Source organism: Mya arenaria, chromosome 2, assembly GCF_026914265.1.
Source record: "Mya arenaria isolate MELC-2E11 chromosome 2, ASM2691426v1".
Lineage (NCBI taxonomy): Eukaryota > Metazoa > Mollusca > Bivalvia > Myida > Myidae > Mya > Mya arenaria.
The window spans coordinates 37,265,939-37,288,228 of NC_069123.1; the positions used below are offsets into that span (position 1 = coordinate 37,265,939).

Genomic DNA, 22,290 nt, shown 5'->3' on the forward strand with positions numbered 1-22,290 from the left:
ATATCACACTTTCTATATACTTCGAGAAACTTATATACTATTCCTGCATCCTCCCATTCAATTGTTTGTAGGATTGTTTGTCAACTTCAAATTGTACTTATTTTTAACCGTTAAATCTAAAACATATTTCTTCAAATGTTCAATGCATTTTTTGAATGTAGTGTGGTTTCTTTAGGTTACTGTACTTTGAAAGGTTAACACTCAATTTTGATATTTGTATGAGTCTTCGGAGATAAGTTTTACAATTGATAAATGCACTTGTAAATATAAGAACATATGACAATATGATGAGTGCTGCCAACAATATCGATGGTAAATAAACTAAAAAAGCAAACTCTTTTTCACCTGCATGTACACGATGAAAACGAAAACGGTATATCTTTCTTTTTTATTTACATTTCTCAATAAATTAGCTCAATATACAAACATATTTCTACAACAAACATATATCACAGACACTTGATCATATATAATAGCGCTAGAAAGTATTTACATGGTATTCAACGCCCCATACTTCATAGTTTTTCCACCTGTCAAAACAAATTTGTTCTAGCATTTAGTTAGGGAAAATGATAAACAATGCCTACTTATTACATTTCCCGACACTCTCTTTGTTTCCTTTTTTTTAAAAAAAAAACGTTTACTTGCTGAGCTAGATTTTAATCGAATAATGTTAGGGCTATATTACAAGAAATGAAGAGTCGCTGGTCAAAAATGCGAAAATACACAATTTGTGTGCCTTACTAAATTTTGTTTTTCAAATTTGGACATATCTAACATTATATTTCATATATTTTGAACGACGACGACACCACGGGGTTATGCTAGCAACAACTGGATTGCTTTCTTCAAAAACGTCTTTCAATATTAAAAATCTATACAGTGAATAATATTCTTCTGTGAATATAAGTCCTGTTGAGGTATTCACGTAAACTACAAAAAAAAAACGATTAAACAATCTTATAATAATGTTTTATTGAATTAAAAAAAGTTTTCAACAATATAATAGAAATCCATGATTGCCGGCTTTATCGGCATGATGCATTTAAACAATGAACATTTCACTGTATATTTTGTAACATAAATGATTTGGTCTTCTAATATAACAAACCAGTATTTACACATGTGCTAGGATATGAACATGTATCAGGATTAAATTGACTGGATTTACATTCAAATCGGCCCTGTTCATTGACATTAGAGTTCAGGGCTCCGTTCTATTAGGGTATCTTAGACGTTAACCTTACGCTGTATAAAAGCGCTCGGTGATACTCCTAAGCATTCACGCAAAATCTATTATAATACGATAAATTTTCTTACGATAATTGTCATTGAAACTTGATTTACGCAAAACACGGAATTAAGCCTGGAAATTAAAGATTTTAAGCATAACGATTTTTATTGAAACAGGACCCAGCAATTTCATTACTAGGAACTCTTTGTTCAACAACCCCACAGTCAAATATGCTAATTGTTAAACATGTAAGTGTTTGCGTTCTGCACCATGTATGTCTTGAAATTTGTTTTCGTACACAAAAGCGTATAATAACTTGGATACACATTATGACTGTGAGACTTTCTTATTTACAAAACTTCATGATCAAAACTTGTCTCAACGAACAATTATTCTACAGAATGAATGATGGCTGCAGTGAAAGACCGTCAAGTAATCAACATTGCCCAGACATAGTTTAATCGTTTAAATTAAGATATTATTACTGTCTGAACAGTATGTAAATATTTATGCCATTATGAAAAATATTGAAATATTTCTACTTAGTATTATTAATGTCGCACTTCACTATAAAATCATATTCTGATTTATATATATATATTGATCAATTTTGTATTTCGGGAGGGAGGCCTTTTTCTACAAATGCATATTACGTTTTGTTATTTCATTATTCAAATGATAACGGATCCGAATGAATAAAAAGAGAAGGACTTCAAACAAAAACAGATTAAAATCTTATCTCAAATCTTATTCATTCAAACACTTATGGAAAGACACCTAATATACATACAATATCACAAAGTATAATGCAACTTTGAATATAATCACTTATATTTTGAATGATCAATGAAAGGTCGACATAAGCAGCGCTTTTATGCATTAAAATATCATATTTAAAGTAAGGACAAAATAGTTGTTATGTGTTATGTTTGTAGTAGTTTTACAAACTATGCAATGAGGATATGAAACCTGTACTCACTACGAAACACCCGAAAATATACATCAATTGAAATGTAGTCAGTTTCATCCTAGATAGCTATGTAAGCACCTCAATGAAATCAGGCTAATGCTAATATCTAGCAACACGAAACAACCCTAAGTCACATCAAGTCGTCTTGAAACCTGGTGCACATCCATTTGCTCCACACATAATCTGTGTAGAAGCCACATATATCCACAACAGTAACTTGGCAATACCTTTGATGCACAGTAACAAGGTTTCACACGACACATGTAATTAATCACTAAGAAAAGAAACACTAAATAAACGTCCATGTTTCAAGGGCGCGCAGGCGTCTTTTTCTATATGTTCTGATAAGCCTTTTCACTTGGCTGATCGTTCGGAACAGTAATCCAAGTGGCTGGATCTACTTTCTTGTCATACGACCTCTGGGAACGCTTAACTCTGGATTTGTCTCCAGACTCAAAGAACTCTGCATCAAGTCCCATATTGTACTCCTTTGTACCATCAAATATCTCAGGCTCTTTATTCTTGTTTCGACGTCTTGACCGTTTCTTTTTGGGTTTGTCTGTGTCAACAGTTCCAGTTCCGGTGTCCCTGTGAAAATATGAACTTATTTTTTAACTTCACACAATTTAGACATTTGTTTATTTCGATTTAATTATTATAACATCTTTTTTTTTATTTCATCGAGTGTTCAAAGAATTAAGAATTTTACAAACGGTTCCTCGACAGTTTCAAAATGAAGTTAAGCTAAACCATGTAAAGATTGAACAGCTAAAAAATAGATGACTTTAAAGGTTCATTGGTTTTATGGCTAGAAAAAAATAATCTTGTACAGTTTTCAGTGTAATATTCAGTATGTTGTGTTATTACTTTTAAAATTAATATGATTGTTAAAAGATTTAAATTCCATTTAAAAGACAAGGTTCAATCGAAAACGTAAATTAAATACAGTCCGCTATTAATAAAACTTCTTAAGTCATTTCTTACTTTGAGTCAAATTCCTTAAATGTTCTAAGTCAAACTTGAAAGGTGTTTTTAACACATAAGGATGTATTTTACATTAAATTAACGTAAACATAATTGTTATTTAGATGGTGTTTAGTTTGTATATTAAATTACCAGTGAATAGCTAATTTAGGAACATGGTTCAGTTAGACGTAATATGTTTTATGAATACCGGCCTTGGGCCGTCTGATAATAAAACAAAACAAAACCACTTACTTGAGTGGTAGAGGCGGCAGGCGACCTGCTGGAATGCCTTTGAAGTCGGGGATTTCAGGCAGGTCGGCGGTAACGCTGCGTGTTGTCTTGTTACCGAATGTGTGCTTGTAGTTGGTGTCCGGTCGGCCGCTGTAGCTGTCTCCGTCCGTGTGCAGGTCCTCCTCCTCTGTTTGGGGCTCTACTTGAACGGTGAAGGGAAGTATGAGCGTTGTAGTGGTGAGCGATTTATAATATCACTATGGACATGCAAAAATTGTCTGGTAACAAAAAATAACACAAACAAGGATAACCTTCATGCATAACAGTTCCTTGGTCACTGTAAAGGGAGGAGTTAACTGCGTGTGAAAATGCAGGTGGTTTTGAGCACCTTGATGCAATACAGTACCCTGGTCAATATAAAGAGAGATCACATCGTGTGAGATTGCAGCTGGTTTTGAAAACCTTTATACATTACAGTAACCTGTTAAATGTAAAAGGAGATCACATCGTGTGAGATTGAAGCTGGTTTTGAACACCTTTATACATTACAGTACCCTGTTCAATGTAAAGGGAGATCACAGCGTGTGAGATTGCAGCTGGTTTTGAACACCTTTATGCATTACAGTACCCTAGTCATTATAAAGGGAGATCACTGCATGTGAGATTGCAGCTGGATTTGAAAACTTCCATGCATTACAGTACCCTGGTCATTGTAATGGGAGCACTTATCTTGAGATTTAAGTTGGTATTGAAAACATGCATGTATACAGTATCCTGATCCCAATATCTCAAAAATACTTAAGTCAAATCTCAATCTCAATTTAATTTATCATATAAAAGAATTTAAAATTTTGCATGTTTTTATACTTTTTTAAACAATTATTTTCTCATAAAATGTATTGATGAAATGAGTGTGTCAGTATACCAAAGACAACCAATTTTAGAGCAAAAAGAATACTTGAGTAACTGTTACAAAACATTGAATTGTACTCAAACACATATTTTGCTGTGGATTTTTTCTCCTTGGAATCTTGATCAAAAGCGTTAATCAAAATATTATGTGATAGAATGCGCCTTTTAAAGTTGTAAAAAAACACATATGATATTTAATAACTTGTTATACCAAGTGGTAAAATGAGTTGACTTGAAAAGCTGACGTGTGAGCTGAAAATGATAATGCACTACAGTACCCTGGCCACTTTAGAGGCAGGTCACTGCGTGTGAGATCGTAACTGGTTTTTAAAACCTGATATATATAAATGGGCCATCTTATCAACTCAAGACAACATGTAAAGAAAATCAAATTGGATTTCCAATTGTAAAATCAAATAAACTTTGTTTTAAATGACAAATACAACTATTTCTCCGGAAATCGATATTCAAACTATACAAACAATATCTTACTTAAAAATATTGATTCAAAAAGCGACTCCCCGACACGATCTTTGATAATGTGGCCAGGTATTGATAAGCGTTTACGTAGGAACAATATTCCGACTTAAGTAGAGCACAATCATTCTAGCGCTTAACACATCATAATTGGAAGTCTCAAAACATCCAGTAGCGGACAAAGGCAGGGCGTACGCGGGGCTAATTATATATGTCACTTGTGTAATGATTATGGCTAGAGTGGCACATAAATGCCGCCTATCTTAACTATTCATATTAGAATGTGTACCATTTTCGCCTTCTACCGCGTGTTATATATATATATATATATATATATATATATATATATATATATATATATATATATATATACACCATCTAATCAAAGCTGAGAACTGTGACTTGTAAACCATGTTAATTGGAAATATTGTAAAAATGTCAGTGAATTAAAACTTGGTGTACCTGATTTATCTTCTGGAGACACTGTCAGTTGCTGCTGCTTTCGTCTGTACAGGATGACAACAGCAACAAGGGCCGCGATAATGATCGCGAGAAGTATGCCCAAGATAATGACGGGCACCAGCAAACTGGTCGTAGAGCCTTCCTTGGAGGCCCCGATGGGAGGCAGCATAGGATCCGTTTCGTTGGACACTCGTCCATATACCTTTACGTTCACTATGGCAATATTCTTGAGGTCCTTGTCTGCTAAGTCTTTACGGACCTGTAAGGTATTTATATGTGGAACATACTTGCTCGATCTTTATAGACCAATCGTTGTAAGGTATTTATATGCGGAACATACTTGCTCGATCTTTATAGACCAATCGTTGTAAGGTATTTATATGCGGAACATACTTGCTCGATCTTTATAGACCAATCGTTGTAAGGTATTTATATGTGGAACATACTTGCTCGATCTGTATAGACCAATCGTTGTAAGGTATTTATATGTGGAACATACTTGCTCGATCTGTATAGACCAATCGTTGTAAGGTATTTATATGTGGAACATACTTGCTCGATCTGTATAGACCAATCGTTGTAAGGTATTTATATGGGAAACATACTTGCTCGATCTGTATAGACCAATCGTTGTAAGGTATTTATATGGGAAACATACTTGCTCGATCTTTATAGACCAATCGTTGTAAGGTATTTATATATGGAACATACTTGCTCGATCTGTATAGACCAATCGTTGTTAGGTATTTATATGGGAAACATACTTGCTCGATCTTTATAGACCAATCGTTGTAAGGTATTTATATGTGGAACATACTTGCTCGATCTGTATAGACCAGTCGTTGTAAGGTATTTATATGTGGAACATACTTGCTCGATCTTTATAGACCAATCGTTGTAAGGTATTTATATGGGAAACATACTTGCTCGATCTGTATAGACCAATCGTTGTAAGGTATTTATATGGGAAACATACTTACTCGATCTGTATAGACCAATCGTTGTAAGGTATTTATATATGGAACATACTTGCTCGATCTGTATAGACCAATCGTTGTAAGGTATTTATATATGGAACATACTTGCTCGATCTTTATAGACCAATCGTTGTAAGGTATTTATATATGTATATGATAAGTCTTTATGGATCTGAAATTAAAAGGTAGTTTAGTGTGGATCAAAATTGCTAGGCCTCGTTTCCGCAAAACACCTACGCTGGGGTTGGGATGATCCTATATAACACTCTCGGCCACAGAGGATTCGTATAAGATACGAATATACATAAAAGTTTTAAAGTGTACAAAGTAGGGTGCGCCCGGAAACTGAACGTCCCGGATTGACTTTTTTAAGGTGTTCAAAGTTAAATAGGAGAAATGAATAGCATCACATTTGTATACCTCGACAACGAGTCTGATTAGGGCGCCCGGAAACTGAGCGTTCTGAATGGACTTCGTCTGAGTGATAACGCCCGTTGAGCCATCAATGGTGAACAACTGTTGGTTGTTATACATGTGACCTTGAAAGTGGAATGGAACGCATATATAAACCAATCGGAGCTTTTCGGCCATTTTCCATCAAACGCAACCTCGTATGACGTATTGCGGTGCAGAACAAAGGTGGTTCGTAAATTTAATAATAATAATAATAATAATAATAATAATAATAATAATAATAATAATAATAATAATAATAATAATGATCATAATAATAATAATAATAATAATAATAATAATAATAATAATAATAATAATAATGATAATAATAATAATAATCATCATCATCATAATAATAATAATAATAATAATAATAATAATAATAATAATAATAATAATAATAATGATCATAATAATCATAGTAATTAGTTGTAGTGTTTCAACGTTTATTTCTTATTAATAAGTTCAACTTGATTCGCAGTTAAGTATGCAATTGTATAAGTAATAAGGATGTCTATGGGTAAAGTCCTTGGGATGCTCATTTGAAATAGTCTTATCATTTTCTTGCAGCAACGTTTACATTATTAAACCGTCCATATAAATCCGAGGTTGTGTTCGACGGAATATGACCGAGGCGTTCCAATAGATGAACAAACGTACGAAAACAATACCACTACGTGTGTTTTAAGTTCTAGCTACAAATGTACACATTCAATGTGCTGTTGAGTTTATAAGAATTTTGGAATCGTTCTTTGTTCATTTACTGCCACGTGCATTGAGGAATACAATCATTTAAAGTTACATAAATATAAAAAAGTATAATACAACACGCTCAATTGATTCACCTGAAGTAATGGAATACACCAGCCTTGTTCCCAACGTATCGGGGTCGCCAGCGTTTAAGTTCCCTGGGTAGAGTGTCAGGGACTGAAGTTTCACCATTTTCGTTGTTAATTATAAACCAATGGAAGTAAACCATCATGTATTAATTGTTAACATTCTAACATGAATCAGTTAGTGACAAAATGGCATTCACAGCATGTAGCAGTACGAAGCAACACTATATTATGGATAAGCAGGAAAAGAGTGTTTCTTTCCATGAAAAACAAGTAGAATACCATATTTTTACCTTGGCGTCCGTCTCGTATACGGTGACAGTGTATGCGGGTGCAGTGCATGGGCGGGGGCAATCCTTGTACTCCCAGAACGGGATCTGGTCATCTACGTCCTGTACTGTGATGTTGACAATACCGCTCGTCGTATGGGCGTCAGGGCCTTGTGAGTCCTGGTTAAACAACGATTTGTTAAATTGATCTGCTCTATGCATGGCATTGGTGCATGGACATGGGCCATTGGACTATAAAAGTCACCAACAGAAATACGGATATTCGGCCATACTTACGACCTTCGCGTAGACATTTGACTCACTATATGTCTACGAGAAATTGTCGTCACAAGTGAACTCATACCTGATTCCTCGCCTGCTGTACGGAGATATAAAGTTAAACAATTACTGCAAGGTCAGTGTCTTCTACTCCGATTCTCGTAACTCACCTGTGCCGAACACATTGAGCAGAAGTCGTTCCTTGTCTTTCGTGAGGCGGGAGATCATGTCAAGGCGGGAATCAAGTGTGTTTACTTGCTTCAAAGTGTGCAGAAAACAATTAAATTCGGTATGATATTGTTTCATATTCTTTCGACAAATACTGACAATGTACGAGTGTCCAACGAATAGCTTTCGATTCTAGGTAAGGTGGGATTTTCCATGGTTTGGTTTTCTCGTTTGCCTTCAATGACAACTGGCGACTCATCTTTGACTTCGAGTAATAGGCGGTAACATAATACTATGTTGAAAGGTATCATGCAAATAATTATGATATGTCAGTTTTATTTGTAGATCGCATATTTGTAATATGCCTGGCTTGAAATTGAAACTTGGTTGTTTTTTTCTACATTAGGATAATGGGTACTTATTATGTATTTTCATACTTGAAAGCTAATGAAGAGCTTTACCTTAACTGTAACGTTTAAATATATGGAATGGTGTGTCATGCTGTCGAAATCCAAAATCTTGGAACCGTTTCGTCGTATACGACCATTCGTTATCGCCACCATTTCAAAATACTCCTCCGCACCGTACTGTAAAATAATTTATTTATAAACAGCTCGTAAAAAAACATATTTATAGACTTTTTATATACGTGATCAAAAATGTAAATTTAAGTAGGTTTAAAAAGCGACACTTTACGTTCTACTTAGGGCGTATTTGTTGATACAAAACCAGTTTCAGTTTTGGTTTCAATGGTTTCAGCAGTTTCGAAACCGGTTTTGATACTTTTGCTTGAAGTAACAAATGCATGGTTTTGTGAACAGTTTGAACAACATGGCGGAGCTACTGCATGTAGCCATTATTTCTCGTTAATGATTACCTTTTTCATTTAGCTCAATTGCCCATTGTAAGGCATTGTTATCAAAAAGATCGAGTTTCAACAACGTGGTTGATCACTTTTCGCCATGTTGTTTTCAAAGTAAACTAGTTTTCGCATGGAACGAACCGATGAAACCGCCTCCTGTAGGGATTACGATAGCTTCAAAAACCGGTTTCGGTTTTTATTAAAAAGAAATGATCAAACTGGTTTTGGTTTAATTTGTAACTGTAACAACAAAACACAGTTCGTGAAACCGATATAAACCGAAACCATTTTATTACCAACAAATACGCCCTTAAAGTAAGGGCTTTATTATCGAGCTCACAAACATTCCTGATAACTTTTTCTGTTACGTTTGGTATACGTCGTGACCATCTCTCCTTGTATAAGACATTGTAAGATTTATATATTTTATGTATAATTTCTGAGACATATCTTTATAATTATATACACATGTATATGAATCTGACATCTAAGTAATACCATTTTGCCTATAATTTACCTACCCCTGAAATCAAGTAGGGTTGAATTTCATAGAAAAAGTTCACAGTGTCGGGTTTATCTCTGTCGGTTACACGCTGTGATATGTCGAAGAAATCTTGAAAGATCGGAAAGTCCTGAAAGATAGCAACGTTACAGTATAAAGCTGCCGAATTTGTACCAAAATATTACAAAAAACTTAACACAAACAGATATGAATGGTTCAATAAAACAGCTATCACTTGTAAAATGTAAGACAATTACACGAGTTTCTGTTTATGTTAAACATCAAATGAAATTTAGGTAGCCCCCTGAGATTTGTCGAAAAGACAATATATTTTTCTGAAAAGTATTGAATTTTGATTATATGTTCATGGAAATTGAATATAACTAATTTTATTGAACAGGTACCATAGTTGATTGTATTGTCAATCGGCCTTAAACAAGTGCCATGATTATTTATATTTATACGATATCACGTTGTTATCTGTAACAAAGTTCTGAACAATCTCGGATCATTGTGTAATAATTGTGTTTACAGCCTGCTGAAAATGCGTTTAAGTATTAAGTCAGTTGGTCACATGAATTTCTGCACTACCTCTTCTATAAATAAGCTTTAATTAGCTACCTCTGTAATATTACGTGAGTATGGAGCGCCTTCAAAGCTCGGCCAGAACTCATTCACAGCCTCCACACGGATATTTATCTCCGACTGTGAAAAGAAACATAGTTCATGTAAATTATCGTTTTAAAAACACATCAGAGCCTCGTTTTAATAAATATCGTAAGACTGAAGTTTTGCGTAAACTGCGTTCCAATAAAGGAACACAGGCACCATGTCATCAATGGGCATACGACGAAATGTCGTTATATCACTATTTTCAACTGAATACTTATTCAGTGTAAGATATAAAATAAAAGATTTAACATGTACTTTAAATTGTCATCAAGTAATTGTTCCAGGCAAACTTTCTTTTTTCAGATGTATATGTATCTCTTTACTACCAGTAATATTTGATTCTAAAATCGGATCGTACGATGCAATCGTTGATAACAGGGACTCCATTTCGTACATATTCTAATGTCATCCAATCAGGAAGTATAGGGCAATATATCTAAAGATCTAGAATTGCTTATACGCTTTGCCTAAATTGACCGTTTAAGCTTATAGTTTCGAAATCAAGGTAATGACTCTTCAGAAATATTTATTCGAAATATTATCATATGAAAAAGCGAGCATACGATACGTACGTCAATTAGACGTAGACGGAACCGGATTCATTTGACGTTAATGATCAAAAGAAAACAAACTATTTAATTTGTGTACAGATAAGACAATGGTAGCAATATTTTGTATAGGTTAGAGTTTATAAAGCGCAGCGAAGCGACCGTGGTTTCTTATTCACGAAGAAAATACTTAATAAATTTTAACCGACCAAGTGTTAGCCTCTCCCAAATTGTATCAACTTTAAAATTAAGCCGTGCGCCTGTAAAAAAGACCTGTCGATCAAAGCAAGATATTTTGACGTCATTTAAATCAGCGTTGACACTAATATTGCGCCTTTGCAATTATGCAAACAGTAGGCGTGTCTATATGCGCATGCGCAGCTATAGCAGTTTACTTAATCCTGAAGAGTTGTCTTCAGAAATAAGTAACGCTTCTTCACTAATAAGAAACGAAATATTTTAAAAAATCTAGCGCCCCTGATTGGCTGACAATGTAGGGCAAACACTAAGGCGTCTTTTATCTTTTTAACTTGGGAATTTATGGCCACGTAGATATAAATTAAACAACCACTTTAATAAACGCTAATCTTTGTTTATATGTACACGTTAATATTTTTTACCTTTAAAGACAAATGAGTTAAAAATGATAATGCATTTAAATTAAAAAATATATATATTTGCACAATCTGTATAGTGCCTTTTTTAGATGATAAACAGATACAAAGCTAGCTCAAGAGTAAATGCGTTCTCTGTATTTAGAACCACAAAGAAAATAGTGAGTCATCGTTCTCACCAAACGTTCCAATCGGAACTCCTCGGTCATTTTCCATCGATAACAACCTCGAATGTATGCCGGTGCATCAGTAGATGTAGTTCGTACAATTAAAAATAATACCATTAATTAGTTTTAGCGTTTTAAACGTGTAATTCGTATTACTATGTTCATATTGATTGCCTACGAAGCATATCGATAGGAGTTAAGTGAATCGGTTAATCTGCTCAATCAAAATCATTACGCCCTCTTCTTGCAGCGTAGTTTTAAGTAAAGAGTTCTGACCGTCCATATTCACCCTAGGTAATTTTGTATGAAAAATGACTGAGGAATTCTGATTGCAAACGTTCAGGATTGTTAGTCAACCCCTGAAAGTACGACTTACCGGTGTTGCAGAGCCGCATGTTATCATTAGCGCGATGTTTTGAAGATCATTGACACCAAACTGTGTAGAAAAAGAAACCATTCTAAACGATATGATATAACATATATCTAAATAACAGTTACCAATTTGTGTGATACAGCCTTGCCAATAGTGATCGGCGCCATTAATGGAATGACAACACGAAAAGCAGGTATTCATTTATGTGCAGAATATAAATATAATTGAGTTACTTTGATAAATTATAAGAAGAATAAGTCAAACGTATTTTTACTTACGGTCAACGCGAAATATTCCAAGTCCAACGGCTTTGTGTTCACTAGTTCAAATGTCGTGTTAGATGGCAAAATGATATCAAAGAAGCCTTTTAGTTCGTCTAAGTGATCTGGTCCAACTGTCCCTGACTTGACTTCATATTGTATATTGTCCGTGCTAGACCGTGTTCCGTGTAAGATAACTGTTTCTGGAAATGTTGAAAGAGTTGTTTCATGTGAGTATGTACACACAGATAAAGACAAAAGGAAAATAAAGCAGGTCCCAATATTACAAAAATAATTATTTGAGTCTTTTCTAAATCACAACTTATTTTCATTACATAACAATATGAATAATCTTATTTTTATATGTTTAACTGTTGTTCAAGGCAACCCGTATACTTTTATGTATTTTGAAAATTGCTAAATATTCTAAAGAAAATTATATACTAAATACAGGGGGTGAAATCAGTTTGATACAAATATCAAGTGGGAAAAATAATCGGTTCGAAACATAATGGCGGATTTATATGAAAAAGTACCGATTCTGATTCTAACATTTGCCTAGAAAGTTGACTTTTTTATATTACGAAATAACGATATGTCCAGTATGTGGCAAGAAGCATATTCTTCGATCGTTTAAAGGGTGTGCGTAATTCCGCCATTTTGTTTGAAAACGAGTTCGCAAATTGCCTTATTTCAGAATGCTTTAAAGATCGGATTTTTGATAAACAAGATATACAACAAAATTCAATATAAAAAATGAAACTTTCTTTCAATAAAAACATCGAAGTCTCTACGTCCTTAAATATTTTGCATAGCATTAGGCCATTTTGCAACTTCGTAGGTGATGCCATTGCTGTGGGTATTTGGCCATATTGTATTATATACATTATATACATTTGAAATTAATTGATGCCATTTTTTTGTAGTTTAGTACATACCAATAAGAATATAAATTGGGAATGTTCTTTCCTGGTCTTATTATACTTGATACGGTTTTCAAATCAATAATTTCGTCAACATAACAAAGTGTAACTCGCACTCAACTGTAATCTTTTTAGATCGCATAACATAAGTACCATCAACATTTAAATTGAATTTACTGATAACGATATTTCGCTCGATCTGTGTAATGAGAATGTGTCTTTTATGTTTCTTGTATGTTTCTCTTAATATGTTTCCCGTACGTTTATCTTATGTTTCTCATATTTTTCTCTTATGTTTCTTGTACGTTTCTTTTATGTTTTTTCTTATGTTTTTCGTACGTTTCTTTTATGTTTCTCGTATTTTTCTCTTATGTTTCTCGTATGTTTCTTGTACGTTGCTTTAATGATTCTTGTATGTTTATTTTATGATTCTTTTATGTTACTTGTATGTTTCTTTTATGTTTCTCGTATGTTTCTTTTATGTTTCTCGTATGTTTCTTGCATGTTTACTTTATGATTCTTTGATGTTACTTGTATATTTATTTTATTATACTTGTATGTTTCTTTTATGTTTCTCGTATGTTTCTTTTATTTTTCTTTTATAATACTTGTATGTTTCTTTGATGTTACTTGTATGTTTCTTTTATAATACTTGTATGTCTCTATTAAGTTTCTCGTATGTTTCTTGTTTGTTTATCTTATGTTTCTCTTATGTTTTTCGTATTTTTCTCTAATGTTTTTCGTATGTTTATCTTATGTTTATTTTATGGTGGTTTTTTTTTTCGGATGTTTCTCATATGTCTCTTGTTGGTTTTTGTATGTGTTACCTATTTTTCTCTTATGTTTCTCGTATGGATCTCCGTTCTCGTATGTTTTTTTTTGTTTGTATCTCGTTTAGTTTGTGTTGATTTTTATTCTTTTAAGTAGGTATTGACCATCGTTTAGGCTAGTGGGCCAGTATATGTAGTTCCATTGTATTATGGAAATTATTAAGTTGTAAACTACTTAAGGATGCAATATTTGAAAGGGTTGGTTTACCATTATCTGCCGTCTCGCTGATGTTTACCAATCTTCCACTATTAATGCCTGTACATGCCGTCAAAACTGAAACAAAATCAACAAAATCAAAATTTAATGCTAATAACAAATTTGGTTGTATGCAATAGAATTACAAGTAATACAATTAAAATTTTGTGACAAGCAAACATGAATTCTATTTTAGTTTAAACTTAGATATTTTATAACGGTTGTGAAACAAGCTATCACAACATTTTTAATCACTCTCGTAAGCACGATGTTACGCGAGAGTGTGATCTTTGGTTGTTGGAGTACCCGAAGGAAACCCACTTGTCCGGCTTGGTGACCACAAACCAAACAAACTCCGCCAAGACCCGAAATGAAACCCAGGTCGCCTAAGTGAGAAGCGAGTGCGCTAACTACTGCACTACCCGGACAACCTTCTATATGGTTATTTGAATACGGGTAGCTGTATATTTCAATATGCAGTAATACTGACTTTCATGTGCACAATACTCATCACTCCTACGCACAGGGTACAGAAGTTAAAAATATAAGCTTTTTAAGTGCCTATTAAATATTGTTCTTCCTGAGCCAATTTGTGACCACTGCGTGTAATTATGAAATCGATAAGACATGGTCGTGGCAGTGCTATTTTACCAAATGACCAAACGTTGGTGAATAAAAAGTATATGTGTTTATGTTTTGACTTTAGTTATAAGGTATATAAGACATTAACAACAGAACAGAACATACGTTTGTAAAGACTTATACAAAAGTGCATCGCCTCAATGTATAAATGTTATATATCACAACTCAAATTTGAATGACGCAATGCTATTGGTCAAGGACCAGTCACGCGGCGACCCTATATGTGTTCCATATTAGGTCATTGATCTTCATATCGTTTCAAGTTGGCGTCTAGTTTGTCGACGTGATATAAACGTTACGGGGTTCGAAAGTGAACCGGATATTTGGGGCGCAGGAAACCATATTCGGGTTCGCTTTGATCCGATAGTATTTTCTTTGCTCCGTAAATTCCATATCGAATCACCTACATACCCCGTAATTTATGTATGAGAAGAGTATGAACATGGTAGGCGAGAAAAAAGAGAATACATATTGTATAACACCAAAAAGGTACAGAGTTAATACTGTTGTTTAATGTATAATATATATTATTAAATAAAGTATATTTATAATACAATGTAGACAATGAATTCAACATGGGTTCTTGCCAGTAAACATTGTAGAAGCCGGCAATAAGTTCCCAATATACTCATACATGACCAGTCATAAATGTAGTCATATATGATTCAGGAAATTATTAATTCAAATTTGACCGATGGTAATACCTCATTGTGGCAACAATGGATATCTTTCATACATTCGAGCCATTGGGAAATTCGAAAAAGGCAAATTCAGGCCAGCTGGTAACAGTTTTAACCATAATAATAGAACTTAAAAATAAAAATCGTGTGTGCGATAAAATCGAGCCAGGCGATTTCGAGCTAGGAACATTTGAGTGTGCATGAATGTTAAATATATGTACATGTAGTCCTAAACAGTGCCAAAGGGGTATCATGAATGAGTTCTGATTTGTCTATTATCTGTATGCATCATGGAAACGTCAAATTTTATAAGCTACGGCTAGTAGGTGATCCGATATGGGATATCTGGGGCAAAGGAAACAATATTGCATCAGAGCGAAGCTCGAACCCGAGTGGTTTCCTGCGCCCTCTGTATCTCATATCGGGTCACCCACTAACCCCGTAATGTATAAATCACATCATCGACAACCTGTTTACATTGATCAAGACGCCAACACTATTTGGAAAATATTTGGGTAATGTTTCCTGTATTGATGGTAATCGGGAAAAAGTCGCCATTTTGGAACGATATAAAGATTAGTGACCCATTATGGAATAATGTTACCATCCACTAAGCCAAACTAATTGACTGCAAAAGGGTATTGCTTACTGATAACTACCATCCGACAACGAACGTTCCTAATTGAAAACTTTTAGGCCTAAAATGCATGTTTTTTTTATGTTTTTTTTTTTTTTGGATTGGTTTAACATAATTTTTCTGTACACGTCATTTGCCATGATACTTATATAGGGTGACCAGGCTTTCAAAATTCACACAATTGTTCATCGGATAACTTGATTTATATTTCCAGTACACATGGTCCAGGAGGTCTTATTTCATTAGTTCTATAATAAACAAATGAAAGTAACAGATATGTTTCATTTTTCATACATAAGCAATCCTGACCATACAGTATACAAAGTCTCAGAAAATTTGCTCAATATTTTGCAATAATCGTTGAATAATCGATATCCTTATATATACATAGCATACATGAGTATAAAATTAGATATTTAAGCGTTGATATGCTCCAAACTTGATTGTTAAGGGAAAAACCAATGAAATCCTTATATACATCATATTCCTGACTGTAGACATAGAAGAAGCTATCATGACTGCATCAAAACACTATTTTACTATAAACAATAAACAACATGCACATGTACATTTTGCACATGGGCGTTTAATAGTATTATTAAATAGACACATTAGTTATTCATAGTTTGTTTTTTCTTGACCGTATTCATCATGGAAACCGCAAATCAGTTTCCTATACAGTTGATTATTCCTGACTGTAGTAGAAGCTTAAGGCAATAAGGTTGACTGCAAATATTATAGATGCTAGTGAAAACGCGACAGTACAATGACGAAAAGCTGACAGAACGGTCATGATAACGTGACAGTACGATACTTCGAGAACGAAAACGTGATATCACAATATATCAATGGTTAAAAACTGTCGTATTATCACGTTTTTATCATCGTACTGTCCCGTTTTTGTTATCGTAGTTTCGTAATTTCGCGTTTTCATCATCGTATCATCGAATATCGCGTTTCAGATAACCACATTCCAAGGACCTGGCCCCAACGGCATTCCATAGTTTTAGGCCATGTGTTTGACTTCAAATATTATGGACGCTAGCGATATAAATTTGTTTATATATATATATACCTGCATTTCTGGCTGTCAACATAGTGGATCATGTATGCCTTAATAGATGGCCTATATCTATATAATGAACATTATAGACATATCTTTATCAGGAAATTAGTTTTACACACATTCCATACTATATTTATGAAATGCTTTCAGGTAGTTTATATAATTTTATCAGTTAGGTATCATTTTTAAAACATTAAAACAGTTATTGGCATCTTGATATCTTTCACCCTTTTGAAATTTTGGCTCGGTTTGGAATCCGTATCAAATGTCGGCGCTACCAATGACGTTATGTCTAAAATGTGACGTGTTCTTTAGCATTCGGATCTCTTCGGCCATTTTAATCGAAAACAACCTCGGATGTATGCCGGTACATCAGTTGAAGTAGTTCGTAATTTTTAATAATATCATTAATTAAATGTAGTGTTAGAGTTGTATTTATTGATCTAAGTTAAAATTGATTGTCAGTGAATTGTATAATTGCAAACATATTTAAACGTTAAGTAAAAAGGTTTAACTGCTGAACTTGCAGCGGACTTAAACGTACCGCTTTTTGAGTATGTAAACCGTCTCAATACATCCGAGGTTGTTTTCGAAAAAAATTGCCGAGGAGTTTCGAATGGTTCTTCAGATTTGATTCAATAAAATGTCATTTTCTCAAAGAGTTATAAGCATAACATAACAACAAATATTTCTTTAATTTCGATAATGTTTCATATCGTGAACACCAGAAAATTAAAATGAAATATGACTCGATGAAGTATTGCCAAACTCCCGCTTGAAAAAACATTTTTTTCTATATTTATACTGAAAGCAACTAATTATTCCTCAATGAATCCGTTCCTAACTTTTGATTTGATGTTACAAACCTTCCTGCAAGAGTGTTTTAACTATAATGAAAACTTTCAGTGATAGCAAGTTCCGATTATGGAGACACCAATATGAGGCTTGAAGTATATGGAGCTTAAGGAAGAAAACATAACCTGTTGTGAAAGCGTGCTTAAGGACTTGTTTCAACAATAATTGATAACAGTTTTTTGACATGTATGCGAAAGGCATGGGCTGTGCCGTGATTGTTAAACTGATTGTCTGGCTTTGGATAGTTTCTAATCCTTGAGCATTTAAACAAAGGCATCCTTAGTGTCTGGCTTCTGTTAGGGCCTACGAATGAGTGCTAGTTATGTATGTTTTCAATCATAAGGGTTTGGTGTAATAACTGTTTTGTACCATAGTGTCAGGTTAACTGTACAATAAGTAGCGTGCGTTTACTGAAATATCGTTCGAATTTATCCGCACGCTCATTATCGCACGGTAGTTTGCTCCGCTTACTGGTTACCGTTCAATTATCATATCAGAACCGGTCTGTTAAGCGAAATTACGTGCACGCTACAAAGTAAACACTTTGTATTTTGGCACAAGTTTTCTTATATTGTATCCTTGTTGCGTGTCAATTAAAATGAAAGTATACGTACCATGTGACGCCAATAAAACCAATATGGTTGCTGTCCATAACAACTTGGTGTACTTTGTCGTGTAGACCATGTTTATGTCCTTCTCTCCACCTAAAAAGCAAATACTATATAGAGGCATTTTTCGAAAAGAAATATCACAAGTTCACAAAAAAGGAATGTGAAAATGCATAAAGGAACGATCCCTATTATACACAATTCTAAATTAGTTTTCATATCAAGAGGCAATCGTAAGTTATATAAAGATGTTAAAGTATTTAAATAATGACGTATAAAGCAGTTTGTAAGGTATGTACCCGTAGTTTGCCCAAAAATATATAAACAAAAGATGTACGTGAAGTTAGCGGCCTAGCGGCGTGAAGTTGGCGGCCTGGCGGCCTTATTTTTCCCTATTTCAAAGCAATTGTTCATGCGTTTGTTTTGGAAAACAATGATGAATTAATGTTTTTTTTTATTCATATAATAACATAGCAGCCATAAATTGGTTTCTATTCAGAGCATTTTTATATGCGTTTTCTTCTAGAACAGCAAATATATCATTGTTTTAGAAGACCAGGCATGTTTGCATGCTTTAAAATTATAGATAAATGTTTGATCGATTTTTAAAATAAAATAAAATACTTTTTACGCCGCTAGGCCGCTAGGCCACTAACTTCACGACGCTAGGCCGCTAGGCCGCTAACTTCACGAAAATAAAAATAAAAACATTTATATATATATAAAAAACATTTTTTTTAATGAACCTGTTTGCCTTCAACCTTTCCCTTACCTAAACTTGATCCTATCTTTAACCCCTCACCACAACCTTAATCCCTACCCATTTCTACCTGTCTTTAACAATGTTTCGTTACTGTAGATGAAAGGCGGACACTTGCACAATCGAAAGTATCTAAATACCTAAACACACAAAACCTCGCAATTTATTAGCATGCTTGAACCATTAACTAAATAAATGCGTGATACTTATGCTAGTTAAACATTCACAAAATCAATGGTTTAAACCACATGACGATAGCGCTTATCAGTAGCAGGTACTCGAAATATTCCACGTACTTTGGATTAAATCCTTTTAAGATTTTGATACATGGTCGAACTGTGATTGAATTATTATCACGTCTTTTGTTTACACCTTTACATTAACAAGGCGTGTTTATTGCCATTTAACCTGACTGAAGTAGCCATACTGGACCGATTTCTAAAGTATTTGGACACGATACTGACCATTGCTATTATATATAACCATAAAATGTTCAGTAGCAAAATTCAGTTTATTCTGCAAGTTATATGGCGATATTAAGTAGGTTATATGCTTTTTGGGTTAACTTTATACAAGATATTCAAAAAAGAAAATTAGTTCAGCCATTCTCCATACAGCGATGTACAGTCGAACCCCGTTGCCTCGAAATCGCATGGCTCGAACTAAATGTCAAGGACCGATTTATTTAAAATGAAGGTAAACAATCCCGCTTAGCTCGAATTTTTCGAGGCTCAGAGTATTTTCGCCGGTCCCCGGGTGTTCGAGCCATCGGGGTTCGACTGTACTTCGTTTAGTGTTTTGCCATGCGTACTTTTAAATATAATGCAGATATTAAAACGTGTATTAAAAGCAAAGTCGAATAAGGCGGCGCTTTCCGTTTAAGGCCAGTCGGCTGGACTTATGAGACGCCTTTATGATTGATGGACATTTTTACCCCAATTCCTATCCTTTCAGTACCCATTATATAGCTAGCTGCTGGGTCAGCAACCGACCATATCATAAAGGCCTTTAGTTGGGCAGGAACATTAAACCCATCCCCCTCCTCCCTAACCCCCATTCCCCCGCTCCATGTGCTCTGTAGTCAGACGCTCAAGTCACTTTCCCAAGGTGATACATTATTTCTTTATTTTAAAAAAAAAACCTGAAGATAACTCTAAATGATGTAGCAACTAAAACATTTCAAACAGGCGTTTTTGTCATCATTGATTTGCGCGCAATGCCCTGCATTTCACCTGAATAAAACGTGCAAATCTCTTACGATTTTTTAATTAATGAAGGCAATACCGTTCAAATATCTATTAATCTTCCAATTTCTATTTTTAGAATTGTCTGGCATTTACTGCGAAATTGTTGTAAAATTCCTCTTTAAAGATCCCTTGTTGGTAATAAAATAACCATTGATTTCTTGATTCACATGGAATATGAAATCATGATACGCACCGTATTAATTTGTCCATGTTTTCAATCACTGAATATTTTCTGGATAAGTATTAGCATGAATAAAAGTGCATTAATTTGTTCCAAAACTGTTGAAGTCGATTTCTTAAAAAAGAAACTATGAACATGTTCTAAAACGGCAAACACATGAACATGTTCTAAAAGGCAAACACATGTACATGTTCTTAAAAAACAGTTGACATGTTAAAAGTAAACACAAGAACATGTTCTTAAATGGAACAAATGACCGTATCCTGACTTATACCAGTATAAAATTGTAGTACTTGCTTACTTTCGAACCAATAGAACGAGTTTTTTCATTCTGGAATGTGTCAACCTGCATTCATTTTAGACAGTTAAAGACGTACGAAATGAGATGAGGTATAAACACATTATGTTTTAATGGCTGAAAAGGAGATGTCGTAAACGCATAAAATACAGTCGATATGACGAATAAACCTTATCAGCTAAAATGCACCAATATGGATACTGTTGAATGTCAAGTACAATTTAAACATTGGACCAAGATAGGAAACATTTATTAATATTAAAGTAGACGAAATAGGATGAAAATTGTCACATTTTCTCATTCATTTAGCCAAGATTAAAAAACAAAAACATGTATAAGATATGAAATATTTCCCAAGATTTGAAAGGGGGGGATTTAGTTCTTAAAATATGTCACAGTTTCTGGTCTTTCACTTCACGAAAAATTGCCTTTATTTGGTTCGGAATTTGTGTTTGTTATTTAAAGGTACTTCTAAATTACCTGCCACACATACTACGCTGACTATATATAACTATTTGGATGTAATGATTTGAACAACAGCACCGGATTTTATTGTTATTTTATCATGGAATGTATTGATGTTGTATTAATGAAAATTTCATAGACTATCAAACCTCTATTAAACAGAAATTACATACATCAAACGCGACTAAAAAAGTACGCAATACCTCAAATATCACACATCCATATATGCTGATGACCAATATTATAAGTTCCAAAAACGCACAAACAATCTTCCCAGCACGGTTAATCCATTTATTCGCTACCTATTCCATTAAAAGAGAACACAAGTATATGTTACAACCTGTCCCTAGTCACAATCACGGAAAATCAACGTATGGTTACCATTTCTACTTTCAACCATATCGCTAAATTTGGACGTCCTCCATAAGGCTAACCAAACAGTTCGCTAGGCCCGTATGATAAGGTTTAAACAACCACAAAATCGTAATCTTGCTCATGCGGACCTAACATTGACATATCTTATCAGCGTTCAATAGCCGCTGAAAATTCTCTTGACAGATAAAATGCTTCCTTACCTAAGCCGGTGATATATTACCCGCGAAAAAATTTAACGAGCTCCTAGCGCAAAAAATATGTTTAAATCACCGTAGCACATACCATTTGTTTT

The 22,290-nt window shown here is 34.1% G+C and overlaps 1 protein-coding gene across 4 annotated transcripts; it reads right to left on the minus strand.

Moving 5' to 3' along the window:
* Positions 1-955: 955 nt before the first annotated feature.
* LOC128202789 (uncharacterized) lies at positions 956-22,071 on the minus strand. 4 transcript variants are annotated; one of them, XM_052903954.1, is made up of 14 exons: positions 21,964-22,071; positions 18,679-18,768; positions 14,197-14,262; positions 12,254-12,438; positions 11,979-12,038; positions 10,223-10,306; positions 9,621-9,731; positions 8,699-8,824; positions 7,815-7,970; positions 7,531-7,612; positions 6,650-6,768; positions 5,253-5,511; positions 3,423-3,603; positions 956-2,792 (listed from the first exon to the last, which is right to left on the minus strand). In XM_052903954.1, exons 2-14 carry the CDS (start codon positions 18,746-18,748, stop codon positions 2,537-2,539), a joined length of 1,755 nt encoding a protein of 584 aa, XP_052759914.1. In that variant the 5' UTR covers positions 18,749-18,768; positions 21,964-22,071; the 3' UTR covers positions 956-2,536. The 4 variants fall into 4 exon arrangements, with proteins under 4 accessions (XP_052759914.1, XP_052759903.1, XP_052759896.1 ...); XM_052903943.1 differs by having other exon boundaries at positions 21,827-22,071; XM_052903936.1 differs by having other exon boundaries at positions 3,423-3,600; positions 22,005-22,064.
* Positions 22,072-22,290: the final 219 nt, after the last annotated feature.